Consider the following 27,970-nt stretch of genomic DNA (forward strand, 5'->3'; position numbering starts at 1 on the left):
TTACACGTATATATATATATTTTTATAATTGCTACTGTATTTGATAGAAATAGCAATACTTGCTTGTTATCACTAAAGTCTGTGCACTTTACAATTACACCCCTTTATGCATTATCTTGAGTTCTTTGATGGACGTCCACTTTCGCTTCCCTTTCTCGAGGACGATCCCGATCCTACAAAAAGATATTCACAGTACGACGTTAATGAGGTCCTTGCATCATCACGTGACGGCAGCCATGTTAGATGGTTGGAACAATACAAAATACAATCGTTTTACAAGATAATGAATCGTATGGTTTATCTGATGAGCAAATGGGTTTTATTGTTCTGTCACTTAACCACAGATAGTCCTGTGTTTAGATGACACATGATGGTGAAAAACCGCTATGGTCGCTTCAAGTTGAACATACATTTTTGAAGAAAATATATCTTTTAAGTATAAATGTAGGGACGAGGTCAAAACAATGTTCCAAAATAATTGTGTACCCGTTAAAACAACCCCCAATTCCCAAAGAGACTTGTGAAATGCTTCACATTGGGCGTCATCATGATTGTTTCTATAAATAAATAAGTTCAAACATACATATATAACTTACGTATAAACAGACATAATTAACTCTGCAATTTACTTTCGATTTTGGAGATATTTGCATGGGGACAAAATCCAGGGTAATCCTGGTCACCGGGTAAACCCTTCCACTCCCCTTTGAATTGGGTACCGTAAGATAACAATAAGGCTTTTTCGAGTTCTAAATTATCGCTGTGTTGCCTGATAACAAGCTCATTTACTCAGGGATAGCCTCATTTAAGTGTCAGAATATCAACGGTAGAGTAACGAATGCACAAGTTTAACGCTACAAACACTTTGAAATCCCACGGACCTTCCCTGGAACACATTAATATTCTGTACAAAATCGAGGCTAACTCTGAGCAACAGAGAACTCGAAACTGGAGTATTGACGGCTTTCACAGCTGCCATGTTGGATGAATTCATTAGTCTCTTTTGTTATATCATCCAACATGACCGCCGTGTCCTTTGTTATTCCATTCTCTTGGGAATGATTGAAAACCAGCAATTGTTATGAAATTATATCTTGAAGCCATAAAGTACCTGGGCGATTTAGTTTAGATGAGGATCTTGTTGGTGACATTGATCTTCCAAGTGGAGGAGTCGATGAAGACTTTGCTTTTAGTGGCTGTTCGCTTAAGTCACGTGGTATCTTTGGTCGCGATACGAAAGGGTCTTTTAATGAAGAACTAGAAGATTAAAATTATCATTTATTTGTTAAATCATTATTTCTTCCAGTCCGCTCTTCTTTATTGCCTCGTTCCTCCTTCATTCTTTCGTTGATAATTATTTCTTTCAAACGCTCGATCATTGCTTCATTAACTTTTCATTGTTCATTCGTTAATTACTCAATAATATATATCCTCTCATTTATTCATTCATTTATTCATTCATTCTTTAAATCTCATTTACTCATTCGTTCTCTCATTTACCTATTTAATCATTTCAGTCAAGTCATTAGGTATGTCAGTCGGTGGGTGCGTCGGTCGGTCGGTCGGTGGGTCAGTCGGTCAGTCGGTCGGTCGGTCGGTCGGTGGGTCGGTCGGTGGGTCGCTCGGTCAATCTACCCATTTATTTAATAAGTTATTAATTCAGAAATGGGAGATGACTAATACCAACCCTGCCGTTTCCGATCTGTGGCTTTGTCTGCTTTCAAGAGCTTGAACATTCTTGTCACTCTGTATCAAAACATAAGTAAATCAAAATCTACATCTCGGGCGTGATGGGCACTATTAAATACAGGTAAATGGTACAAACTTTACACCAATACCCTAAGATCGACTTTACCTCTTTTTGAGTTGAATTTTGGCTTTGATTTGAAACTGGCCTAGAAGAAGGCCTAGATGAGGGCTTCGAAGTAGGCCTTGAGGTTGGCCTATTTCCTGACGATGTAGCAGGGCGTTCCTAGAATTTGTAAATATAACTTTGAAATAAAACTAGCCGGAATTTGGAAGACACAAACGGGATTATCCTTTTTATGGTCATGGTCTTAAAGTGAATGTATTTTTAAAGATGTTACGGATAGCGCTATCCACTCGTCGTGCAACCGGGAACCAGGGCCCGGTTGTACGAAGCCTGGATAGCGCTATCTGAAGGATAAATCCTTATCCAGTAGATAAGTCGATGCTGTTATCCCATAAATTTATCCACTGGATAAGATTTATCCGCAGGATAGCGCTATCCAGGCTTCGTACAACCGGGCCCAGGAGGTTAGTGATTACACTGTAGAGAAGAAGAAGCAGAATAAGGAAAAAGAGGCTGGGCAATACTTAAAAGGATTTTAAAAGAAATGCAAAGAGAGTAAGCATATAGTATTGTCAGTGGTACTTTATGACTGAATTCTCCTTACCTGACTTGAAATTGGACGCACTGTTGAGGTTTCTGGTCTTTTAGAGAAATCTGAAGCAAATGAAAAAAATTATATATTAGTTTTTTAAATTCAAAAGCATAAGGACTTAAGATTTCTGGTAGTAAAGGATGCTGACATTATTCGGTTTGTGAACGATGCGTGACATCTACAGTCTGACCAGGACTAATCTAACTAGTATGTTTTATACCTTGTACTGACTGTATGGAGTCCGTGGCCCTCAAACGTGGAGTAGTCGGTCTTGTTAATGGGTGATCTGGTCCCAATTCAGTGGTTAGCTGTCAAAATAACAAGAAACACTGGCAATTTTAAAGGTTTCCGAGTAATGGTAAATAAGGAGGCTAAAGTAGAGAAAATGATAAGACAAGACTTGGCTCTTGAAGAATAATATAGAAGTATGAAAATAGAAATGACAAGGTTAGCGATAATAATGATGTTTTTGATGATGATGGTGATGATGATGATATTGAAGATGATGTTGATGATGATGATGATGGTGATGGTGATAGTGATAATATTGATAATGATATTAATGATGATGACAGGATTGATGATGATATTGATGACGATATTGATGATGGTGATGGTGATGATATTGATTATGGTGAGAGTGATGATATTGATGATGATATTGATGATAATATTGATGATGATATTGATGTTTATGTTGATGATGATGCTGATGATGATGACGTTGCTGATGGATGGTGATGTCGATGTTGTTGATGATACAAAACAAATCTAGGCTTGCTATCAATAGACGTCACTTCCGGTAATAGCTGCGTTTTTTGATCTTGGACGTTGTTTTGATCTCTTGTTTTCTGGTTTCATGTCGTAGAAAAAGTCAAATACAATAGTTTGAGGACTTATTTTGTCATGTTTTGACTTAACATCCGCTAGTTGCCCCTCAGTCAACCGATGGTTTCGGCCCCAAGTCAACTCCACAAAGTCACGTGATTGATAGTAAGCAATTGCTAGAATACTATCAAGATACCCACCTTGTTCTTCATTTTGTTAGGTTTGGTTGGACTTCTTCCCTGTAACCACAACATAATAAATATCAAAAATCAAATACTTGTCATTAGCCTCTTCCGCAAGCGAATCCCTTTGCTTTGTTTTTTGTCATTTGTTTCTTGGGTGGGCTTCCTGTGGTGGGTAGATTACTAGGACCCCTCCAACAGGGCTGAGAAACCAGTCAGCGGTTGTACGTAAAATCGCAGGTTCACCTGCTTTCTATTAAAAAATGCCTATAGCTTCGAAAAAATATCAAAATCAGCTACAAAAGTCCAAAAGTTAATAAATAGCACACACAACGAAGTGAAGTGAAGTGTGTTGGAGTGAAGTATTTTACTCACCATGGCATATTCAGTTGTCAACAATTCCTCTCCAGTCAGTTCTCCATTTTGTGGTTGTAGAATTTCTTGTTTGTCAAGCTCAATGTCTACGACATCGCCCTCCTAAAAAATAATTGACAATAATATATTATATAAAAATTAATTTGCCCCGTATTGTTTTTACGCTATTTATTTTCTTTCAATTGATTTTTTTGTAATTTATCCTATAAGCTTATCCAATACAATACAACTATGTAAATGTAAATGAGCTTCACTTACGTCATCGTCGTCATCTTCATCTTCGTCATCAGATTCTGGATCATTTGTTGCCATGGGATTTTCTAACAACAAGATAAGGATTTATATGTTAAGTGTATGCTACATCGAGTGTATAAGCAGATAAAAAAATCGGCCTCAGTTGGGTTCTCGCGGGACTAGAAGAGATCTCAACCGCTCGGACACTGAGGCTTTTACCTTTTACCGAGTAACAAAAACACATTTCATAAATTAACAAAAGGATTTATTACTCCATCTATCTACCCATCCATCCACCCATTTTTTCCGTCCGTTCGTTCATTCTTCCATTTAGTCATTTTTCTAAATTTTTTATTGTTTATGCAAGTGAACTGACCTTTTCATACGACACAAGTTATCATTCCAGATGGAATAATAGGTATTCGTTGTAATCCATGTTAGCCTTTAAAAAAATTAAATTCCTGCAAAAAAGTCTAATAGGTTTACCTGTATTTAGTTGCTTGATGATGAACTGTATTTGTCTTTTCATGTCAGGGTTCTCATCTACTAGAAAACATTCCAGAATTGACTCCATTCCCTGCAATCCAAGGCAGTCATACGAGAATTACATAAAGCACTGATAGGTTGAACTTTGCACAAATATAAATAGACCGTTTTCTCAAGGTTGCGTGAGCATCCAAATTTAAGGAACTTGACAGGCCACGATACCAAAACACGAGTATTATCATGCATTGCTATGAATTTTTTTGCGATAAGTATTCACAAAATCGATTATTCTCCTCTTTAAATATAAAACAGTCTTCTCAATTTTACTGAATTTGCGTTTTTCAGTTTTGTGGCCCGTCAAGTTGGATGCGCACGCAACCTTGAGAAAACGGTCTGTTGACCTTTTCAGATTGAAGACATTGAATGCAATGTTTTCTCAATTCAGACCACATGTAATTATTTCGAGAATAAGATTATTTGTTCGAGCTGTATCCACAGAAATCTCTGTTTCTAAAGAAAACAAAGAACAGAACTCGGGAAATGGCGAGTGGTCGGAAATGAGCAAACACTACACCCAAGGTAACGAGGCCTGTACTAATCAGCAATATTTTCAATCGACGTACAATTCCCCAAGCCCAATTAAAGCAGGTCAAGAAAATCTGTAAGTTCGTGTCGAATGAAAGTGAAAAGTCCTTCAATTCATAAGTATTATTAGTTTACTAATAGCGTTACCATTGCTCTGGCTTCTTCTTTGATGGCAGGTAAAGCAAGAATACTGTATAGAGCTCCATTCACATAGGGTCTGATCTGTAACAAGATTAAACAATTACTAGTGTCATAAATACATATTTATTCATGTCACAAACACTATCCACATTAGCATAAGTGTGACCATCATCACAACCATCCTTATAACCACCACCATCAACACCAAAACCACCACCACCATCACCTCATCACCACCACTGTTATAATCACCTCCAACATCACCACAATTGTCACAATCACCACCATCATCATCACCACTATCATCACCATCATCACATCAACACCACTGTTACAATCCCTACCCACATCACCACAAGTGTCACAATCATCGCCACCATCATCATCACCACTATCATCACCATCATCACATCAACACCACTGTTACAATCCCTACCCACATCACCACAAGTGTCACAATCATCGCCACCATCATCATCACCACTATCATCACCATCATCACATCAACATCACTGTTACAATCCCTACCCACATCACCACAAGTGTCACAATCATCGCCACCATCATCATCACCACTATCATCACCATCATCACATCAACATCACTGTTACAATCCCTACCCACATCACCACAAGTGTCACAATCATCATCACCATCATCATCACCACTATCATCACCATCACCACCACTGTTACAATCACTACCCACATCACTACAAGTGTCACAATCATCATCACCATCATCATCACCATCATCATCACCACTATCATCACCATCACCACCACTGTTACAATCACTACCCACATCACCACAAGTGTTACAATCATCGCCACCATCATCATCACCACTATCATCACCATCATCACATCAACATCACTGTTACAATCCCTACCCACATCACCATAAATGTCACCATCACCATCATCACCATCATTATCATCACCACCGTTACAACACTACCAACATCACCATATACTTCTGTCACCTTCATATCATCCATCCATCCATCCATTTATCCATCCATCCACCCACCCATCCATCCAGCTATCGCATAATTATTGCCACCATCACCTCTAGATGTCAATTGATATATACGATTACCTCTTGGTTCTCGTGTCCCAACAAGTCACTCAAAACCTTGAGTACATGCGCTGAGTTGGGTATGCACGTTCTCTTACCTGGAGGAGAGAAATCGCGAACAATACATCATCTACCCTTTGGACTATCATTCTGCTACATCCATCTTTCTACAGCAGTAACTTTTTCTCGCACACATTGCCAATAGTTTCATTTAACGATGATATAAAATTCATACATTTAGTTTAGAATTACATATTTGTTCTTCCTAACATGTTCCTTCACATCTTTCCATACACCCAATCCATCCCATTCCATTTCCCATCGCATAATTTGTCTATTCACAATAGCTTGGCATTAAAAAATCTGAGCCACAGGTTCTGGCATCTTCGTTGTTGTTGTTGTTTTTTGTTTGTTTGTTTTTCTTTCTAAATATCTTTTAGAGAATATCTTTCCATTCTCCCAATCAATCCCATCCCATTATCAATTCACAACAACTTGCTACCAACCTGACGATCTGAGGCACAGATTCATTAGAAGGGCTACGGAATATTCTAGTGTGTAATCTGACAGGGAATCATGGTCATCTAGCAGATTAACCAGCCATTGGATCAGACCCTTCTTTATCATGACAGTCTGGAGCTTTCTCCTAACACAAAAATAGTAAACTCGGGTTTAGACAGAATATGGGTTGCTATATCCATCAACGGATAACAACTGATTTGGTTGTAAAAGTTGTAGCCAGGATTCATGATGATTCTAATTAGTTTAGTTGACTCTGGCTTATTTTTCTACACAAATTGCACAGACGTCTCGGTCCGATCTCAGACCTTCTTCAGTGTAAAGACGTGAGAGTTGCACGCGCATTTCGAGTCAAATTTTTCGAAGCTGAAATTAAAGACGAAACATTTTTCACCCTAATAGACCCCTTGCACTAAATCCCTACCTGGGAGTCAAAACAATTGAACATATAATTTTATTTTGGCCCCAAGATTAAGCTTCTTTGACGTCATATGCAAGGGGTCGTCTATACGTGCGCAAGGTAAAAAATCAAAATAAGAAGTGGAAACATATGTGTATGGGACTATATATGAAATATATGTTTGTACTGCTGTTGTAATGTATCGAATTGAGCTGATCCTCGCAGTATATGAAGCAACTTATGCAGCTGCAAATTGAAAGAGTTTTAAACGGGATTTGAACCCGTGCCCCGGCGATTCCGGTGCCATGCTCTAACCACTGAGCTACCAAGTATCATATGAGACTTCAAGGACATATTAGGTAGAAACAAATTCCTGGTATAGAATGTACCTGAGGCTGATCTTTTGTAAAGTTCCCAGAACATTTTCACTGATTAATGAGGTTTCAACATAACAATGTGGAAACAAATTCCTGGTATAGAATGTACCTGAGGCTGAGCTTTTGTAAAGTTCCCAGAACATTTTCACTGATTAATGAGGTTTTTGGTTCAGCCATAAGAGAAGCATGAAGAGCATATACCAAATCAAAATCTTGAGTGAAATACGTCCGTCCTACGAAGTAAAACAAAAGGAAGAAGTTCACAGATAACTCAGTATCCTCAGACCTAAGCTAAAGACATTTGTGCTGGAATTAAAGTGAATTTGTGAACTCGCTATGAAAATTATTATAAAGAATTATTAAGGATTGATTAAATCAATTCCAGTACAAAGCACTTAAGCTGAGTTTACACGGTAATGGACGAATCTTTAACTGGTCAAAAAGTTTTACCTTTAAGCCCCGTTTACACTGGCGATTTTTGCGGCGATTTTTGCTGCAATTTTTGTGGCAATTTTCGGATATATGAAATCTTTTGTCTCATCCTTCAAAAGAGACATTCGTCTAGGAAAATCTTGGTATCCTGAAAAAAACTTTACAAGTAAATTCTTTACCATTATTTATTATGGACAAAATCGCAAAAAAATCGCAAAAAAATCGCTAGTGGAAAATACAACTTTAGGGGATCTGTTCACATGGGACTGAGCTATCCGAACAAGAATTCGTACGCCTAGCCGTACTATTTTGGCTACGTATGTTTTTATACAATTAAAGAGATGGTTCTGTGTACACGGTATGTATGGGTCAAATTTTTAACCGATTAAAAAATCCTCTGGTACCGTGTAAACGTAGCCTCCTTCGCAGGCATCTCCTTGGTCTTTTTGCTCCTTGAGCCCCCTGTGGCCTTCCTCCCTCCCTCGTCGCCACTCTTCCTCCTCTCTCGTTCCTAGTTCTTCTCTGCCATAAAATTTTATACAGGGATCCCAACAGAGAATATAGAATATACGGAGAAGCCTGCGGAGTAGGCTAGTGTAAACGCAGCTTTAGTAACCTGCTGAGAATGAAGCCAGTGCATTCAGTAGTCTAGCAGCGTACTGTCGTACAGTATCACTGTGGTGGTTGAGAAGGTCTAGTACGCCATCCTGAAAATATAGTACAGGTATATGAGAGCAGCATAGAGCAGCTTTGATAAGACTACATGTATGGAAAATCACAGCCTTAGTCGGAAAAGCACAATAAATAAGGCGGTGATAATATGTACGTAGAAGTGGTCGATCATCGGTATATAATCTGACTGGCCGAACGTAATGCAAAAATTTGTTTTCCTGATATGGACCTTTATCATACATACCTTTATCATGACATGTTTATTCACATGAGAATATAATTTAAGTAAAGGAATATATCTATCTAGCCTTTGGTTAACCTTGCGTAACCTCATCTTGAAGCGCTTGTATAAATGCGAGGCCAGGCGGGGGAAATCTAATATGCCAGCCAACATGGCTAACGCTAAGAAAGTCCATTACCTTATTATCATGACTCGCAGTTAACCCCAGCAAGTCATGTATGATATATGCTGTTACGCTAGCATCTCTGACTTCATCATTTGTTGTTCTTGTCAGTCTCTGAAGTTAAATAAATGCGGGGGAAACATTAGATCTCGGTATATCATATATGTCAGTAACGTCAATAGTATACATAGCTATACATTCTGTTACATCTAGTTTCCATAAATCAGCATTCCCGAAACAATTCGTCCATGTCAGCCCTCTCTGACATGTATCTTTCTGCAGACGTGCCATCATATCTACCCCAGTTGTCCCACTCCTACGTGTACCTATTTCTGCCGTCCACCCTATGCACTGTCCCTGCAATTCTCCCACCTTTACTTACTGTCCTAGCCGTTCCCTTCACCATTTGCCCTCTTCTACGTGTACCTGTTTCTGCCGCCCACCCTCTTTACTCTCCCATCAGTTCTCCCACCTTTACTTACTGTCCCAGCTGTACCCTTCACCCATTTGCCCTCTTCTACGTGTACCTGTTTCTGCCGCCCCCACCCTATTTACTGTCCCTGCATTTCTCCCACCTTTACTTACTGTCCTAGCTGTACCCTTCACTCATTTGCCCTCTTCTACGTGTACCTGTTTTTGCCGCCCACCCTTTTTACTGTCCCTGCAGTTCTCCTATCTTTACTTACTGTCGTAGCCGTACCCTTCACCCATTTGCCCTCTTCTACGTTTACCTGTTTCTGCCGCCCACCCTCTTTACTGTCCCTGAAGTTCTCCCACCTTTACTTACTGTCCTAGCTGTACCATTTGCCCTCTTTTACATCTCTTATCTGCACCACTGTCAGTTGACGCAAGAAGTAACATTGCTCTCCCTAGTGTCTCAACTGTCTCCACTGTTCCTAATTAAACAGGTTGAATGATCTAAAGTATAACTCACCCATCTGAGAGCTTGAAGAAGGAATGCCAATCTCTGTTCAGGTAGACTTGTTAAATCACTTTTAATCTTGTCAAAGTCTAATGATACCGTTGATGGAACTTGTTCCTCATCTTTAGAACTAGAAAAAAGACATCAAAGATTCACGATTCGATATTTTACAATAACTTATAGATTTTTCGCGCGCTGATTGGCTATTTTTTATCATTAATGAAAGGAAAGACAGATAGCCTGTCGTCAACAAGCGTGCTCTCTCTTTGTTGGTTGTTTTGATCACTAAAAACAAGAAATTGTTATCGTTTTAGATTTTTTCCTTTTTTGTTAGTGTAAAAAAAACCAAATTAACCTCAGTTTTTTTATGTCTGTCCTCTTATTGACGATGAATTTCGTCATCACATTGTCTGATTTGCCTCGTGGATCTGCACTACTTTGACAATGTAATGATGCAATTTATGGAATTTTTTTTTTGCAAAAAAACCCTACCAAATCGAATGTTAGGTTCAATAAACAATACCAAAAACATACTTTTGTTGGTCGATAGCAAATGAAGCTCGTAGCATGGAGCTGGCCTAAAATATAAAAGCAAAGATTTACACGAGGTTACTCCATCTCATAAACATGTAAAGGCAAGATTTGAATGTACATTTGTAAGTCAATTCCATGAAAAATAACTTACAATAACTACGGAAAGGTACTCACCGTTCCTGGTTTTGTGACATCAATGGATTCATGTGTTGCATTGCTGAATAATCTCATACAAATACCTTGTAAATATTCCGGAGTAACCTGATGAAATATATTTACATAAATGGCGACAATTATGTACAATGTTCCTGGAGTAAGATCGCCCTTTTTTTTGAGCGCAACACTTTGTTCCAAGTCTTAACAGGTTAAAATTTAGAAGTTGAAATTTGATAGAGAAGTGAAGTTCAGAAGAAAACTCTCAAATTTTCAAATTGCATCAATAAACTGGAACAACCTCTGGCCTGATCAAAGCCAGGGCAAGGCTAACTCACAGACTGAACACTGAAACAACCTCTAGGCTGATCAAAGCCAGGGCAAGGCTAACTCACAGATCGAACACTGAAACAACCTCTAGGCTGATCAAAGCCAGGGCAAGGCTAACTCACAGATCGAACACTGAAACAACCTCTAGGCTGATCAAAGCCAGGGCAAGGCTAACTCACAGACTGAACATTGAAACAACCTCAGGGCTGATCCAAATCAGTGCATGGCTTACTAGTGATGTACACAAGTGTAGCACTGCAATGGTGTACAAGAACCATGTTTTTTTAATATAAAATAAGCTAAATAATAAGCAATTATTGGATGAGGTTGAGCATGATATCGTAAATTATCAAGACCGAGGTCTTGATCATTTACGATATTATGCGATAACCTCATCCAAAAATTGCTTTATTATACATTTTGTATACTGGAAAATAATGGGGAAAAAAAATGAACTTTAAATTATAGAGACAAAAATTATGAATGCCATGATGTCGCGTGAAAAACGCAAAATTCTTAATTCTGAAACATTTTGAGAATTCTTCATAAGGTATGTGAAAACAAATTAAGGATTCCTTAAAATATAATTGTTTTTGTACATAACTCTGGAAATAAATACACATAATGAATAAAAACAAAGCTACCACAGCGTGACCTTGATGAACTCGACATGATAAATGTATTATCTGTAGGTTTTCCTACAGATAATACATTTATCATGTCGAGTTCACACAATATCAGGGATTGGCTGAGGGCTCTCGACCAATCAGAACTGAGATACTTAGTAAAATGTATAATAATATATAGTTATGATAATCCTTTCACATGGAGTTACCATTTTTCCTCTGACACAGTCTTCAAGAGAATCTACGAGTTCTGCAGCAATTCCAATGAGTTTGTGATAGTCACCCTGTAAAGAACAAAGGAAAGGAAAGGAAAGTTTAGACAGAAAAAATGGAAGATAGAAAGGAAGGAAGGAAGACTGAAATAAAGAATGAAAGGAGTGAAGGGAAAAAAATATAAGGCAGAACAAAGGAACAAATTAGGATGGGGAAGATGGAATAAAAAACAAATTTAAAGTAAGGAAGGAAGGAAATGATGATGATGATGATTTGATGATTTATGAATTTATATAGCGCCTTTTCTATATGAATATAATCAAAAGCGCTTTACATTGAGAAGTGAATGACAGATTGCTTTTATGCAATTTACAATCATGAGAGATGGTTAGTATGAAGTGTAGGCACTGAGGGTGGATCACTGCCAGGGTTTCTTTATGTCCTCAGAGGCTCTTTTACGTCCCTCCTATGTTGGTTAGTAATGATGAGTGTGGAGAGGTGAGATCCGCCATTTAAAGTGGTCATCCAAGCCACTTGAAAGTCTAACCATTTGTAGATGTAATTACAAAGGCAGCACTTTCTCCTCAGTTATTTTAAGACCCTGAGTGTTGGTCCGGCCGGGACTCGAACCACGACCTCCCGCATGAAAGTCCGATGCTCAACCAACTGAGCCAACCGGTTGGCGGTTAAGATGATGGGAAAGAATGGAAGGAAGTGAAAAATGGAATGAAAAAAAGAATAAGATTAAAAAGGAAGAAAGAGCGAAATAAAAACATGGATATATATCATATATATGTACATGATAATGTTGTTTAAAACTAGCAATAACGTAATAAAAAGACGAACTTTGGATCAGTAGAAGGAAGAAAGGAATAGAAAGAAATTATTAAATACAACAAGCAAAGCTCTTGCTCACAGGAGTCATAAGTCAAACAATTAGCTTAGTTCCACATGTGTTTGTTAAATGAGAGTGATGCATCCATTCATACTCATGTACTGTACCTGTATCTTTGAGAATTTCTTAAAATACAAAGCAGATCTTCTTTCAACTTCTGACAGCTGGCTCTGTAGCAGTCTTAATTGATCATTGTGTCTTTTTCTCTCTATGAGATGATTAAGGGAAAGAAAAAATACAATAATTACAAAAATCTTCCCTTGATGCAGTCATATAGACTGCTTTTACTCCTATAGACTGCTTGTAATGACTCATTCCCTATGTTGGATTCAAAACAAAAGAAATTCTTTATCTTGAAGATTGGAATCTTTATTTGATGTAAATTTTTTCAGCTGTTTTGGCCCCCAGGAGAGATTTAGTGCAAGGGGTCAATTGAAACTATCTGTAAATGAAAACCACATACAGTACCTTTCTCAAGCACATCTGGCCCATTTTTCTGTTGTAGGTCAAGGAAACATCAAACAGGATTTCAAATGATTGACTTCAGCTACAGTATAAACTTTACAATTACAGTAAACTGTACATCAATTACGTAACCTTTTCATCACACAGTAACTATACATGTACTGTTTGATAAGCCCAAAGAAAATTTAGTATGGGAAAAAATAAGTAGTAATATTATTTATAGTAAATCAGGTTAATTGATTATGACTTGGCCCCATAAATTCCTGGATTTTGTGAAATATTGGCTAGTTTATATATTCAGAGGACAGAGACATGCTCGTGTAAAATCATTCAAAAATATCTTATAAAAGCGATATAAAACAGTGGCGTGTCTATATACTGTGATATATAGGCTATGCCTCATGTTTCTCTATGACTTCTCTCTTGCTCTAACAGCTCCCATCATGTTTATATCACAGTATATAGACACGTGCACTGTTTTATATTCCTGATTAATATTATTTATAATGAAAGGATACATATAGAGTAAATAGTTTAGGTTTTTCCTGTGACTTCAAGACAGAAGCAAGAAAGGATTCCAATTTACTTCTCAGTTCAATACTCCAAGAATTCTGTCAATCAGATATACATACTAGATATCAGTATTTATTTTTTAATATTAATAAATAAAATATAGGTCTATTATCAGAGATTTGGTTTGAAATGTAAAATAGGAAGAAGAAAGGATGAAAAGAAAGAAAGCAAGCAAGCAAGCAAGGAAGGAAGGAAGCAAGCAAGCAAGCAAGCAAGCAAGCAAGCAAGCAAGCAAGCAAGCAAGCAAGCAAGCAAGCAAGCAAGCAAGCAAGCAAGCAAGCAAGCAAGCAAGCAAGCAAGCAAGCAAGCAAGCAAGCAAGCAAGCAAGCAAGCAAGCAAGCAAGCAAGCAAGCAAGCAAGCAAGCAAGCAAGCAAGCAAGCAAGCAAGCAAGGAGGGGTGGGTGGGTGAGCGAGAGACCTGGTGCTCGGGTATAGGTCGGTGGTTTGATGGTTGGATGGATAGATGAACAGACAGTCAGATGGACTAATGGATTTACCACACCTGGTGGACAGCGTAATGCCTATTGTAACAGGTTTTTCAACACAACTGGTAAGATAGCTGATAACAAATTAGAATTTAGAAATTGATTTTTGTGGAGAGAGGAAAAACCATAGCCTAGAACCCTGAGAAAAAAAACCCTCAATGCACAGTAGAGAACAAACGAACAACTCTAGACACTCACATACGGCACTGACAGGACTCAAGCCCAGACTGACGAAATGGAGAAGGAAGAGAGAGAAGGAGGGATTTTGGGAAGGAATGCAAAACCAAGATTCAGGAAATTTCCCTGCTAGCAGAGTCTCTCCTCTTTCTCTCCCTTCTTTAGGCAAAGAGGAGGGAGACTCTGAGGATGTAGAGCGTTTCCTCTGATATACCGCCGTCCACGATTGTGGATGAAAGAAACCAGTTTTAAAACCAGTTTTTAACTGAGCACTTATAGTGTGCATGAGCAAATGTAACACACAGTTGGGCCAAACTTTTTTGACTGAGAGTAGCTGTCAAAATCATAATAGCGTTGCTAAGTTACGCCACTCAGGACTCGACAAGTATAACGTCCTACATTGGCAGAGTCTATTTTTCTCACCACCAAAACAAAAGGAAAATAGGCTCTTCTAGTGAACCAGGAAATAAGTAAGAGTGTTAAATGTAAACAATCTTATAGGTACAGTATATATACTCACAGTGAATATTGGCTTAAAGGATGGGTGAGTAGTTGGATCAGGAACAAAAGGTAAGGCATAAAATGGAAGAAACTCTGTGGTTTGGCTCAGCCCTGATCCTTTATTCTCTAAATAAGACTTGAATACTCTCATGGACCTTTCAAGCTCTAATTTATTCTGTTGAAAAGGAATGATTTAATCAATCAACTAACTTTAGTTCTGGATCAACATACACGTATATATTGTATATGATACACCTATTAGCCATTCTGGGATGAGGAAAAAACTGGATTGAGTTCACATTGCAGTGCATTGTGGGAATGTTTTTTGGGGTCATTTTCAAGATGGCATTGATCATAATAATTATTCACTTCACTTTTTTATATAGATTTAAGTACTAACATGTCTTCCATTGGTAATGGGATAAACAGCGAAGTAAATGTGTAGATTAAACTCCAGCTTTTGACACGTGGAGGCCATATTTTGTACACTAGATGGGACTTGATTGTTCCAAATAGGGAAAAAATCCTGGTATTTGCCATTGTCAAAAGCAATGAGAGCTTGAGTCTGAAACAATAATGAGAAAAAAAACATGTTAGTTTTAGTTCTATTGGCCTTCAATAAATGTTAAATACAATTAATAGCAAAGGTAGTAATTAGTCCAAGCTCAAGGTCAATTTTCAATTTACACATAAATAATGAAACAGTAATGAGAAAAGAGTAAATCTTACACTGTAAAAAGATGCAAAAATGAAAAAACTTACTGATGTTTCGGATGCTTTTACTCCAATGAAGCACTAGTGTCCGAAACGTCTTTTCATTTTTCGGTCTTTTCATGGTATAAAATTTAACCTTTTATCATTACTATTCTAAATAAAAACAGCGAGGTTCTGTAAAAAAATTATAAAGCAGTTTTCATATGAGTGGGAAATGCACGACTGACTAATACCAATAAGCATGGTAAGACATCATAACATTGACATGGCTTCAAATTGTCTTCCACTATTTCATCCAATTACAATGCATAGTTACGGCTGCAGTATGTCATGGTATGCATGGCTATAATAAGGTTATGAATTTCATCATAATTTATTTATTTCTCTTTTACTCCGACAAAGGACTAGCGCCCGAAACGTCAGTAAGTTTTTTCATCTTTTCATGGTGTATAATTTACCTTTTCATCATAATTAATTTATAGTTAATTTCACCATACTCAGAGGGAAATCATAAATTAATCTACAGTATAAGAGCACAGCCACCCTATTTTGTCAAGAGAGCCTCCTTAAAAAAATACTGGATCCTCCACTGACCAAGTCTCACTTCACCAGCCTCACATCTGCTCACCTTATCTCATATAATTACTTTACTTCACTTCATTCCAACTCACCTCACCTCATTTAACCCCCACCCCCTTCCCCCATTTCATTTAATGCTACTTTGCCTCACAATATTTTACCTGCATTTCTGATATCTGGGAGTCATTTCTAAGTGGAGTTCCACTAGTAATCTCTGGTTTTCCAAGTACTCTTAGTTCTTCAGATAGTGTGGCACATGTTTTTTCATAGCCAAGAAAATGTAGATACTGTCAAGAAATTTTGGTTTAGTTTATGTTGTAATTGACTGTTGCACTCAGGTTGAAGAGGTTTTATTTCCACTAAAAAACTTGCAGAGAATATAAATAAATAACTGATTGTTTACATGTTTTGTGGAGGGTGCAAGAAAAAAACCTTAGAGGTTTCTTCTTGGACCTTTGTCAATTAAGTTACATTTCCGGTGGAAACAAAAAATCCCCGGGCATCTGGGTCTGTGTTGACAACATAACGATTATAATGGATTTAAGATCTTTAACTTTGGGTATAAATATTTTTTGGGTATAGATATATGCTTTTTCCTTGAACAGAGTAATTTCACAGAGTAAATTGTGCATGTTGATTTTGATAAGGAAGATTTGAAAATTTTAATATAAGGAATGCGAATGAATATCTTTTTTGTGTGCGATCTTAGCGTGAAATGCCGGACAAAGTTTTTTCTCTAACTACGTCCTAAAGCGATTTTGAGAATAAGACAAACGAGATTACTATGAAAACTACGCTCAAAATAAGCAAATAAAATTCGTAAAACTATTTTTAAAAATTTATAATTTGTACGTAAGCTTTGGTGATAGCATATCACCATAGTGATGATATATTCTTAGGTAAATACGGTAGTACCTCATTGATAATTGCATTCAGATCCGGCTCCACAGCAATAACGGCATCCATGTGGTCTAATTTATAAATATTTTCGATAAAAATACTGAAGAAGTTCTTTAAAAAGTCAACAGAAACGAAGGAAATTCAAAGAGTCACTTTGAAAAGTCCGCCATTTTGAAAACACGAGCGCAAGGGGTTATGGTAGAAATCAGCTGGGGGTATACCACAGGTAACCCAGCACAAGGTAATGGACTCTCCCTTGATATATTACAGGGTTTTCCAGTTTGGCTACTACACAAAACCTAAGATACTTAATTCCGATTAAATCTGTGAGTGCACCATAAAATTCAAATACGAATAAGCTACGGAATTAAAGCAATTCAAGCCTGGAAACACGGCCGGTGTATGATCCAACTGCTAACAGTTAAGAGCGACTGTCCAGAAATATCGAGCACGGGGCGGCCACAGTCAAAAAATAAAAGTCCTTCATTTTTGGTCTGTAGACACTATTAGATGAGTTGATGAACGTACTTGGGTCGGTTTTTCGATCTACGTAAAAAATCCGGATTTTTTTGAAAAAAAACGATTTCACCCCGTGTCGGTCTAAAAATTGCTCAAGAAACGGCTGCGAATTACCCTTTCAAAAACATTCTCGCTCCAAGTGAAAACCCAAGTTACAATCAAATTTGCAACTGAATTCAAGAAAAGGGGTGTTGAACAATTGTTCCAGGTGATTTTAGACGTTTTAAACTAAACTTTAGATAGAAAAAATTGCATTCTTCCAGCACAGTTATTCACAGTCTCGATTTTACCTCACATTTATAAAAGCGATTTTTCGCATGTGGCCATTCTCCAATTTTTACAAAACTCAAGCTGTACAATGTTCAAATGATAGAATAACACAATCTACAAAAATTAGTTTGGGTTTTTCCACAGGCCTTATGAAAACTTTATGCGAAGTTGGAAAAATTTGCCATGTAAATATGCAAATTAGCAGTTTGTTTACATCTCCACACCACAGATCCCGGCCGCGAAAAAAGTCATCTAAAATAGTTTTAACAGCTTATTAATCCACACATTAGCCTATCTAAGGACTATCTAAGCATGATTAGCCTTTGTTATTATTTTAAACGATTATTTGTTGAAGTTAAGCCTACACTTCCGGTGTTGAAGACGGTGCGTAGTAAACTTAGTAATCATAAATGACTGTTAACATGCTCTATAAACGTTACTATTCCTCACTATTCTATCACATGGTATTTTCACATACTGAGTATGCTTGAAAGTTTGCATTACTTTGTAAATAAGCAGGGATCAAACCTGTCAAAGCGGATTATGTGAGCTGATAGCGTGACAAACAACAGTTTGCGCGGAGCCGGACGTGACGTCGTTTGGTACAGTACGTTTTTTATTGCCTGAACATCTTGTGATTTGGCATACACTAAAGAGAATCACTCGTTATCAAGACTCTCTATGAGCTTTCAATGATATTGTTCTTTACGACAAAAAGACCCCGATTTGAATAAGGCTGCGTTCATATTGTATGGCAGAAGGGGCGGGGCAGATGAAATCTTTAAATGACAAAACAATTCTTAAGACCACCCAAAAGTCCCCAAAAAAATAATATACCCCCCCCCCCTGGCAAACTCTCGTAGCTTCTTCTAAAAATTTTGCATCCCCCCCATTTTCTCTGAAAAAAGGTTTTCAACCCACCCATCCCCCCTTTTTATTGGTAAAACTTTTTCCGATCTCCCCTAAATTTCATCTGCCACCCCCCTCCTCCCCTCCCCCCCCCCCTCACCACCACTCTCTGCCATACATTATGAACGCATCCTAATGTCTCATGGAATTCAAACATCAAAGAACTAGTTTATATAATAAGTTAACTGGAATCATCGAACCACATCCTCCATCGATTTGCAATCAAGTAGCTTGCGTCCCTCGTGTTGTTCGACTTAACAAAGTCAATTCTTCCATTCGTAAGATAACTTCACTCTCTTCGTTGGCCTCTCCAAGACTATTTCTATATGTGTAAGGGACTGGTCATAAAGTATGGGGGGTTGGGAGGCAAAATCAGGGGATGGGTCACATAATTTTGAACTCCTTAAAAGGGGTGGGCTGTTGATAAAATTTGACAACTAAAATGGGTGGGCCTGCAATTTTGCTTCTAAACTGGTTTTGGGTCATCAGGATTTTCAGCATCATTTTATGTGGGCCACGATAAAAAACACTGATTCTATTCTGATTTTGCCCACCCCCACCCCCCCCCCCTATATTTTATGACCAGTCCCTAATCAATGATGTAGTAGCGTCAAGCTTGCACAATTTCACTACTGATCACTGCGCAAGTAGTCATGGCGTCGTATAGACCGTATATATTAGTCAGTGTAATGCTAGCAATCCACCAACCTTCCTGAACCAACAGTAAGAAAAACACCAGTCTCTTTTAACACAGTTTTCGATCCACTTTTGCTCAAACCCCACTCTGCTTTTGGATTCCTTTTGACATCGGCTTTGTGCTGAGAAAGAGTTACGGGTACAGAACATTTCGCTGATGTCCGTTTCCAGCTGACGCCCAAACGCACGGTGATTCCGACAGATTGTAAGGCTGTCTATGTTTCTAGAGGGCTCAAAAATACATACTCTTGCGAGAATTAATTCGACCTCGGTTTCAACTTCAACTATACTAAAACATGGTTTGTCCTCGGCGATATCCCGTTTACATCTTGTCAAAGGAGCGTTAGTGACAGATCTACTTCTTTCTTTTGGGTCAAACCCACAATGACCACCAATGATAGCTTGAAAAGAACATGATTCACGAGCCTCCATAACTGATGCTCACCATAATTAACAAATTTCTATACTGACTATAAACACTTTGTTAAATGCTGCTTTAATTTTTGTCTACCTGGTAATGTACAACAAATTTTTGGAATTTGATTGAAACTATCAAATTCCTGGACATTTCGGCCACACACGCGTCATGTTCAGATCACAGTTCTATCAAATCGCACTATCGACATAAAATGTTATATATATATATATATATATATATATATATATATATATATATATACTTTAAAATGTATTTTCTTTTTTCTCATAGTCTTATATCAGATTTACGTTTCCACGAAACCAGGCGAGTCTATCATACATTCGATCTATTATACAGCCATGAAGCTAGTGGGGTAGGGGAGGGGGAATTGTATATCAGGCTACAACTGCACTCATTATACATGAAACCAATTTTAAACATGACTTCGATCAAGCAAGAAAACATATGACAGCTAAAAAAAAACAAATCTTGATAATGAGTGATTCTCTTTAGTTTATGCCAAATCACAAGATGTTCAGGCAATAAAAAACGTACTGTACCAAACGACGTCACGTCCGGCTCCGCGCAAACTGTTGTTTGTCACGCTATCAGCTCACATAATCCGCTTTGACAGGTTTGATCCCTGCTTATTTATAAAGTAATGCAAACTTTCAAGCATACTCAGTATGTGAAAATACCATGTGATAGAATAGTGAGGAATAGTAACGTTTATAGAGCATGTTAACAGTCATTTATGATTACTAAGTTTACTACGCACCGTCTTCAACACCGGAAGTGTAGGCTTAACTTCAACAAATAATCGTTTAAAATAATAACAAAGGCTAATCATGCTTAGATAGTCCTTAGATAGGCTAATGTGTGGATTAATAAGCTGTTAAAACTATTTTAGATGACTTTTTTCGCGGCCGGGATCTGTGGTGTGGAGATGTAAACAAACTGCTAATTTGCATATTTACATGGCAAATTTTTCCAACTTCGCATAAAGTTTTCATAAGGCCTGTGGAAAAACCCAAACTAATTTTTGTAGATTGTGTTATTCTATCATTTGAACATTGTACAGCTTGAGTTTTGTAAAAATTGGAGAATGGCCACATGCGAAAAATCGCTTTTATAAATGTGAGGTAAAATCGAGACTGTGAATAACTGTGCTGGAAGAATGCAATTTTTTCTATCTAAAGTTTAGTTTAAAACGTCTAAAATCACCTGGAACAATTGTTCAACACCCCTTTTCTTGAATTCAGTTGCAAATTTGATTGTAACTTGGGTTTTCACTTGGAGCGAGAATGTTTTTGAAAGGGTAATTCGCAGCCGTTTCTTGAGCAATTTTTAGACCGACACGGGGTGAAATCGTTTTTTTCAAAAAAATCCGGATTTTTTACGTAGATCGAAAAACCGACCCAAGTACGTTCATCAACTCATCTAATAGTGTCTACAGACCAAAAATGAAGGACTTTTATTTTTTTGATTGTGGCCACAAATTTTCGATTTTGCTCGATATTTCTGGGCAGTCGCTCTTAATATAATATATTATACTGGATTATGGCGGCATGTAAGGATAGCAGACTGACTAACGGAGCATGCGCTCAGGTGACCTGGTCGCAAGAGTCTGGTTTCCGGTCCGTTAGAGTTTCCCAGAACCTACGATTTGGCTAATGAGTAAGGCTTGGGTACTAGAATGGTACTACCTGGTTTAAACACCCTGGGAGAAAAGAAACACTAGGCTACGCCTCGAAATAAATATTTCGTCGAGTATGCGCAGTAACAATTAAGGGCTCTTGCTCTATAGCTCCCAGCATGTCACAGTACAGGGACATCCGCGCGCGTTATATACATAATATTCCTTAAATTTTATTTTGCTTTGCTTTGTACTGTTTATTCTTCTTTACAACATCCAAAGTCAAACTATCTAAAAGAATGCTGCACAACAGATAGATAAGTTTTAGATAGATAGATGAAGCCTTTAAAATCTTGTTTATTTCGACGAGGTTACAACTTCAGCTAATTTACGAAATTTACGACATTTGGGGAGGGGGGAGGCAGCGAGACAAATTTCAACTACAGCCCATTACACTTGGGTTTCCATAATTAGACAGGAATTTGGCATCCATAGACTTCGGCTCTCATTGAAATATGGCCATACCATTCTCTGGCAACAAATCTGATGTACTGGGTTTTTATCTTCTCGGGAAGCCTGTGGGTTACGATCGTTGTCATGTCAGTGTTCGCCTGAAAGATCTATCCAAAAGGAATTTTTCTATTAATATATATCATTTCTTTATATTATTTATACTATTTATTATTATTAATGTATCTTACTTCACTACACCTTACACACCTTTGGGTCTAAGCTTCGATTCCATTGTTCGTCTTTAAATCTGAGTAGAGATTGTTGGGTTTCTCCCTTTTCAAGGGGGTTACCGGTTGCCCTCCCCCCGCAAAATTCATCACGCTGAAAGTGAGCTATACCCTGTTTTAGATGCACCCAAAGGTTCTTAGAAAGTTTGATCAGTGAGTTCAGTGTTCTGCCCAGAGGTTTTTTCAGGGTTCGATCTGTGTGTTAGCCGTGCCCTGACTTAGATCAGCCCAGAGGTTGTTTCAGGGTTCAATCTGTGAGTTAGCCGTGCCCTGACTTTGTTCAGCCCAGAGGTTGTTTCAGGGTTTGATCTGTGAGTTAGCTATACCTTGTCGTATATGTACCCAAATGTTGTTTCAGGGTTTGACCTGTGAGTTAGCAATGTCCTATCTTAAATTCACTTAAATATATATAATTTTTGCTTTTTCAAGGTTCCGAACAAAAGAAACAAGGCCACCAATGATTCTAACCAATGGGCCCAGTCTTTTAGTACATATACTAAAGTTCTCCAGTGAGTATATAGTCTTAGGGAAAATCTCATATTCTAACTCACCTTTACATTGTTTGCTATTTTGTAATCCACAAACGAGTTGTCGCTGTTTTTATAAGCCAGGCTGTATTTTCTCACATACTGTTTATAACCATATGGCCTCCCTTGTGTTGCTACCATAGTAACGTATACCACGTGACCCAAGTCCACCTGTAAGTACTCTCCTGCAGTGTTAGACCCTGCTGACCAACACCCCGCATCAACGCCAACATTGTAAGGTGTGGTGTTGGGGAAGTTATTAAGTCGTCCTCTCCAAGGCTCGTGTCCAGACCTCACCGTAGAAGACTCAGTTATCGCCGAGTTTGGGATCTTCCTTGAATCAACTCCCATTCCAAATGCAAAAGCACAATCTAAGTTAGATTCGAGGAGGAAAAAAATACAAACCGTAATAAAATTAGTTATCAACAAAATAGCTAGAATTCACTCAGGCATGAATCAAACAAAAACGCGTAGAGGTATTTGCTTTAATTTGTTCCCAATGTTCTGAGACAGTGCAAAATAGCAAGTGAAGCTTACATGGAATACAAAAGAAATCCCACAAATTTCATAGAGAAAAGGTGTGATTTCTTTTTTATTTTAATTTTAGTCCAACATCCAAGATAATTTTGAGGAAGGTCCATTAAAAAACTTATAGGCCCTTGTATTTGACGTCAACGCAGCTCAGGAGGACAAAACAAAAGAATTTCAATTGTATGAGAATTGGAACGCTATGGTTATGTGGGTTGGTGGGTTGGTGGATTGCATTCAATTCATTCACCTTTGCATTCGAAGTTGTTACTTTTCATCACACAAATGGTATCAGTACTACAATATTTGTCACTGCACGTCGCCACAGACCGACTATCATGCACCGAATAAGTGCCTTGTTCATTGTAAACCAAGTCAACAGGATTGGACAAGTGACTGCCTTTGTTCAACTCACATCTTTGGCTCCTGTCATAGAAATTCATGCTATGGCAATCCGTGGTAGATGCACATTTATCGTAGCATTCTTGGTAGTTCTTCACCGTTGTTGACGACAGAGCATGGTGCTTGAGTATGAAGTTCGTTTGCGTGTACGTTGAAGGACAATCAAGGCACGAGATGTCATGCAGGATGAATGGAAGAGACATCAGCAAGCCAAGGACGGAGTACATCATTGATGGTACGTTGTATCAGCTACTGTCTGGATGCTAAAGGTGGAAATAAAATCTATGATCATGATAATTTATATTATTATATTTTATATTATTTAAAAAATGTCTTTTATCTTCTTTTTTTTCTTTTCTTTTTTTGAAAGAATCACCTGTGTATTTATACTAAAACAATTATTTGCCTCAGCCTCAGTGAAGCTCGAAGACTCGCGTCTCGGTAAATATTCCCCCAGTTTGAAATGATACTTGAGAGGGACAAATAGTGTGCTATACTCTTTGAGACAGAAATGTGAATTTTTTTTTTTTGTATTTTAACTACTACCAAACAGCTCTAAGAGAAACCTACAACATTGATGACTGCAGTAGACTGTCTGCATCAAATGAAGCAAAGGACTCTCATTAGCAAAAAAATTTTTCTCCTGTAATTAAGTTAATGTTCAATAATTTAATGTCATTTTATTCATGGGACCGTCGTAATGGACCCTTTTCACGTTCCAAATTACCGCTGTGTTTCTTGATTACAGACTCATTTGCTCAGGCTAAGCCTCGAATCAGTGTCTAATTACTCGCAAATACCAACGGTAAAGTAAACAATGCACAAGTTCAACAATACGAACACTTTGAAATTTGACGGACCTTGACTGGAAAACTTCACAAAATCGAGGTTTAGCCTAAGCAAATGAGTCTGTAATCAAGAAACACAGCGGTAATTTGGAACTCGAAAAGGGTCCGGGGGAAACCTGTGACGGTATCCCTTACCTCTCATCTGCTTGTAATTTGTTTATATTTTTCATTTTTTTAAAGTATGATTTGATGCGAGGTAAATGCTAAATAAAAATGAAAAATAAAATAAAATAAATTCACTTCGGCTTCGGCAAATAATTGTTAAATAATAACAAAGTTTTAACAAGATATAAGTTTTCATTCATGTTTATTTTATGACTGGCAATATTCAGATTGCTCATAGTTGCCTCGTATATTTCCACTAGGAATTGTAGGAATTTAACTGTCTTTTCATTTTTTTTACAAGCCGTGAATATGATTTTTTCGTAGAAACAAAGCGCCGCTAGGTATAAATATCAAGTCAGTTCTGAGTTTTTTAATCCCTCTTTTTTGGCTCAACAAAGAAACCAAATTCCAAATGAAGTCAGATAGCGTCTTGTGAGGGCCTATGAAGATCCACAGAAATGCATAAAATGGTACAACCACATATAAAAATATCGTTCAAGATGTTTAAATAGAGAACACATTCAAGGATAAATTCACTTTTTTGTTTTTGAAAATGTACAATCGTAAAAGCACAATATACTTATATTGTACTGCGTAAATAAATGTCCAAAACACTGTATTGAATGTGTGTTGTGGTTTATTGTCTGCACCAAAACGCTAATGAAAGTTTGAAAACTTTAATGAACCCATGCAAGCATATTTATGATTGTCAAATTCAATGCTAAATTTCTTAATGAACGTTCCATCGCACTATTGAGACTCCGTTCGCCTTATTGTATGCCTGTACGCTCTAATGACAATGCTTCTTCGCTTCAATTAATATTTCTTTGCGGTTAATGAACAGCAAAAGGTGTACTAAATTTGCTCCACAATGGCAGCCGTCTTTACAACGACCAACTCAGACATGAATTGAGGAAAATGAGCCCGGCGGTCCAAAAAAACTACTTCAGCTATTCTATACCGTAGTAAAACAAAAGCAAAAAACGGAAACAAAAAAGACTATGAGCAAGACTATTAAACACGATGTGGTAAGTGCTTACACAATATTTTGGTCTACAAGATCGGAAGACTGAGCCGCAAAGTTTTCTGAACACGTTTAACAACTGTCAGGTATAAGTTTTCAATACGACTCCAGTAGTTCGAAGTCTGCAAAGTCAGCTAATCCAAATGTTCTCATTTGTATTGATTCAGATTACTTTACAGCAAACAACTTTAAGGTGGCTGCCTACTTTTGAACGTTCGATTTGAGCCCACGATGTGCGCGCGCTCAAAAACCGCTGAAAAATTTACAAGATTTTATTGAAGAACCATACTTGTTTTGAGTTTCAACAGGGCAAAACCCTCAAATTTTGCACGGGACTCTATATCCTTTGATAGCTCATTCGAAAAAACTCCTAAAAATCAAGGTTATATCAATATTTTATAAAAACGTTTAAATCAGGAACACGTGAAAAAATAGATTTTTGTAGAGATTTTTGTTCGACTTTATGAGATTTTTTAAGAGCACCGAAACTACAAAATATGACAAATCAATGTATCTTTTTGTCTTTTTGTCAAAAATGTCTATGTATTATTGTAGAATGATTGACTAGCCTTCATTCATGCAATCATAGAGTCTGCAATTAACTATTTTCTTATTAATCTTAATTTTTTTCTAATCACTTCCGGTGGCGCAATTTTTACTCCAAAAGCTCGTGCGTAGGCTTCCATTAAATGCTGATTATCACGAAAACGAGCTCGGGACACCCTATTTTTCTTTCCAGATTTGGAATCAGCATTAAATTTCAATTCGTTAAATCGAAGTTTTAAAAAAGGCTTAAATCAATTTCCAAAAGTAGGCAGCCACCTTAAGAAAAGACAAAACAGCCACATTTTGGTTTAAAACATGTGACAAACTCTTTGAATTACATGTCAGTTATAAGTTTTCAATACGACTCCAGTAGTTCGAAGTCTGCAAAGTCAGCTAATCCAAATGTCCTCATTTGTAGTGATTCAGATTATTTTACAGCAAACAACTTTAAAAAAAGACAAACAGCCACATTTTGGTTTAAAACAGGTGACAAACCCTTTGAATTACAGGTACGAGATTTGACTATATCAATATCGCTTTGAATATAATATAGTTTGTTGTGAACTAACGAAATTCATAAAATATCATGTGTTGAATATTTAACGTTTCGTCCCTTCCTTTTGTAATGTTTTTCATGTATATTACTACTAAGAAACCATACGGTTCTTGTTCAATAGCAATTGCTACTTACTTTTGCTTTAAGGACAAAAGTGTTAAAGAAAATAATTGAAATATAGAGTTTTCTTATGATATTCAACCCTTAATAATTTACGAGTCTTCTATCCAATCCGGACACGACGTTTACGTCCTATGCAAGTACTTATATTCAAGATACAAATTCAAATTCAAATAAACTAAAAGCGCGTAGGGGGTTTAAATAGCTGGAAGCTGGAAAGAGAAAGAAAGAAGGAAAAGAAAAAGAAAAATAGCTAATTATAAGTTTCAAAGTGTGCCAGCGTTTTACCCTTGCTACTATTTGAACCGTAATTAGTATTTTAATAGTTCGCTTACCTCTTGTGCTTGCAGATTGGGTTATTCAAGACGAAGTTGTAGCCGATTCAATGCGGCGGCTAGGTGTGCCAGACCAAAACTACCCAGAGCCTCCTTAAATGTCAAGTAATTTTCAACAGTTAATTTTCAACTTTTATTTTCGGAGAAAATATTCCATTGTCTGGTGACTTGAAATTATACTATGTATGTCTAATAAAATATTTGTTGGTTGTAAAATTTGATCTAAAACAATTTTTTTATACGATTTACACTAACACATGTAATCGAGAACGACAATGGACACGTCGACGAGAAAAAAAGATTGTAAAATTGTAAAAAGGTGGGTTATAAATAAAAAGAATAAAATAAAACAAAAAGACCAAACCAAATCCAATCCAGGCGAAATAAAAAGATTTTTCTCAGTAAACTGGTAATAAGGAGGCTTGTAAATTAATAATTGATATTGACCAGTCTCACACTGGATTGAGAGAAGATAGTTCTCACCTTCTGCGATACGTAACTTAATTACCATCAAAATCATCAGAACCTGCTCTGAAAACAAATATCTTCAATTAAAATTATACAATTATGTCACTTATTAATGCAAAAAGACCTTGAAATCTCC

The 27,970-nt window shown here is 37.3% G+C and overlaps 1 protein-coding gene and 1 long non-coding RNA gene across 9 annotated transcripts; one reads left to right on the forward strand and one right to left on the reverse strand.

The window, feature by feature from the left end:
* Positions 1-17,363, reverse strand: LOC116307990 (lisH domain-containing protein ARMC9). The gene is made up of 27 exons (XM_089038339.1): positions 17,203-17,363; positions 16,449-16,574; positions 15,395-15,559; positions 15,014-15,169; positions 13,777-13,869; positions 13,262-13,289; positions 12,901-13,001; positions 11,895-11,969; positions 10,751-10,837; positions 10,577-10,620; positions 10,055-10,172; positions 9,136-9,234; positions 8,661-8,751; positions 7,722-7,845; positions 6,823-6,962; positions 6,338-6,414; positions 5,243-5,317; positions 4,511-4,601; positions 4,049-4,110; positions 3,791-3,892; positions 3,434-3,472; positions 2,626-2,713; positions 2,418-2,467; positions 1,856-1,972; positions 1,688-1,746; positions 1,112-1,257; positions 1-173 (listed from the first exon to the last, which is right to left on the reverse strand). The coding sequence occupies exons 1-27, from the start codon at positions 17,251-17,253 to the stop codon at positions 112-114; spliced, it is 2,466 nt and encodes an 821-aa protein (XP_088894465.1). The 5' UTR covers positions 17,254-17,363; the 3' UTR covers positions 1-111.
* On the forward strand, positions 14,233-27,807 carry LOC148913995 (uncharacterized). Of its 8 annotated transcripts, none has more exons than XR_016121440.1 (5): positions 14,233-15,063; positions 22,805-22,884; positions 23,510-24,067; positions 24,203-24,273; positions 27,382-27,807. It is a non-coding gene; the product is annotated as an uncharacterized LOC148913995 (long non-coding RNA). The 8 variants fall into 8 exon arrangements; XR_016121447.1 differs by lacking the exon at positions 24,203-24,273 and adding an exon at positions 25,630-26,864; XR_016121446.1 differs by lacking the exon at positions 24,203-24,273.
* The last annotated feature ends 163 nt before the right edge of the window (positions 27,808-27,970 follow it).

The sequence above is a fragment of the Actinia tenebrosa genome, unplaced genomic scaffold (assembly GCF_029948245.1).
Source record: "Actinia tenebrosa isolate PJP-AT-01 unplaced genomic scaffold, QUT_ActTen_1.0 PGA_scaffold0__85_contigs__length_37466705, whole genome shotgun sequence".
Classification (NCBI taxonomy): domain Eukaryota; kingdom Metazoa; phylum Cnidaria; class Anthozoa; order Actiniaria; family Actiniidae; genus Actinia; species Actinia tenebrosa.

Excerpts from the sequence above, each read along its gene's own strand:
- LOC116307990 (XM_089038339.1), bottom strand. The coding sequence starts at position 17,253 with ATGGATGCCGTTATTGCTGTGGAGCCGGATCTGAATGCAATTATCAAT. Across the intron at positions 9,235-10,054 it reads TTCTTCAAGCTCTCAGATGG|AGACTGACAAGAACAACAAA; the intron begins GTGAGTTATACT and ends ATTTAACTTCAG. Across the intron at positions 3,893-4,048 it reads ATGAAGATGACGACGATGAC|GAGGGCGATGTCGTAGACAT; the intron begins GTAAGTGAAGCT and ends ATTATTTTTTAG.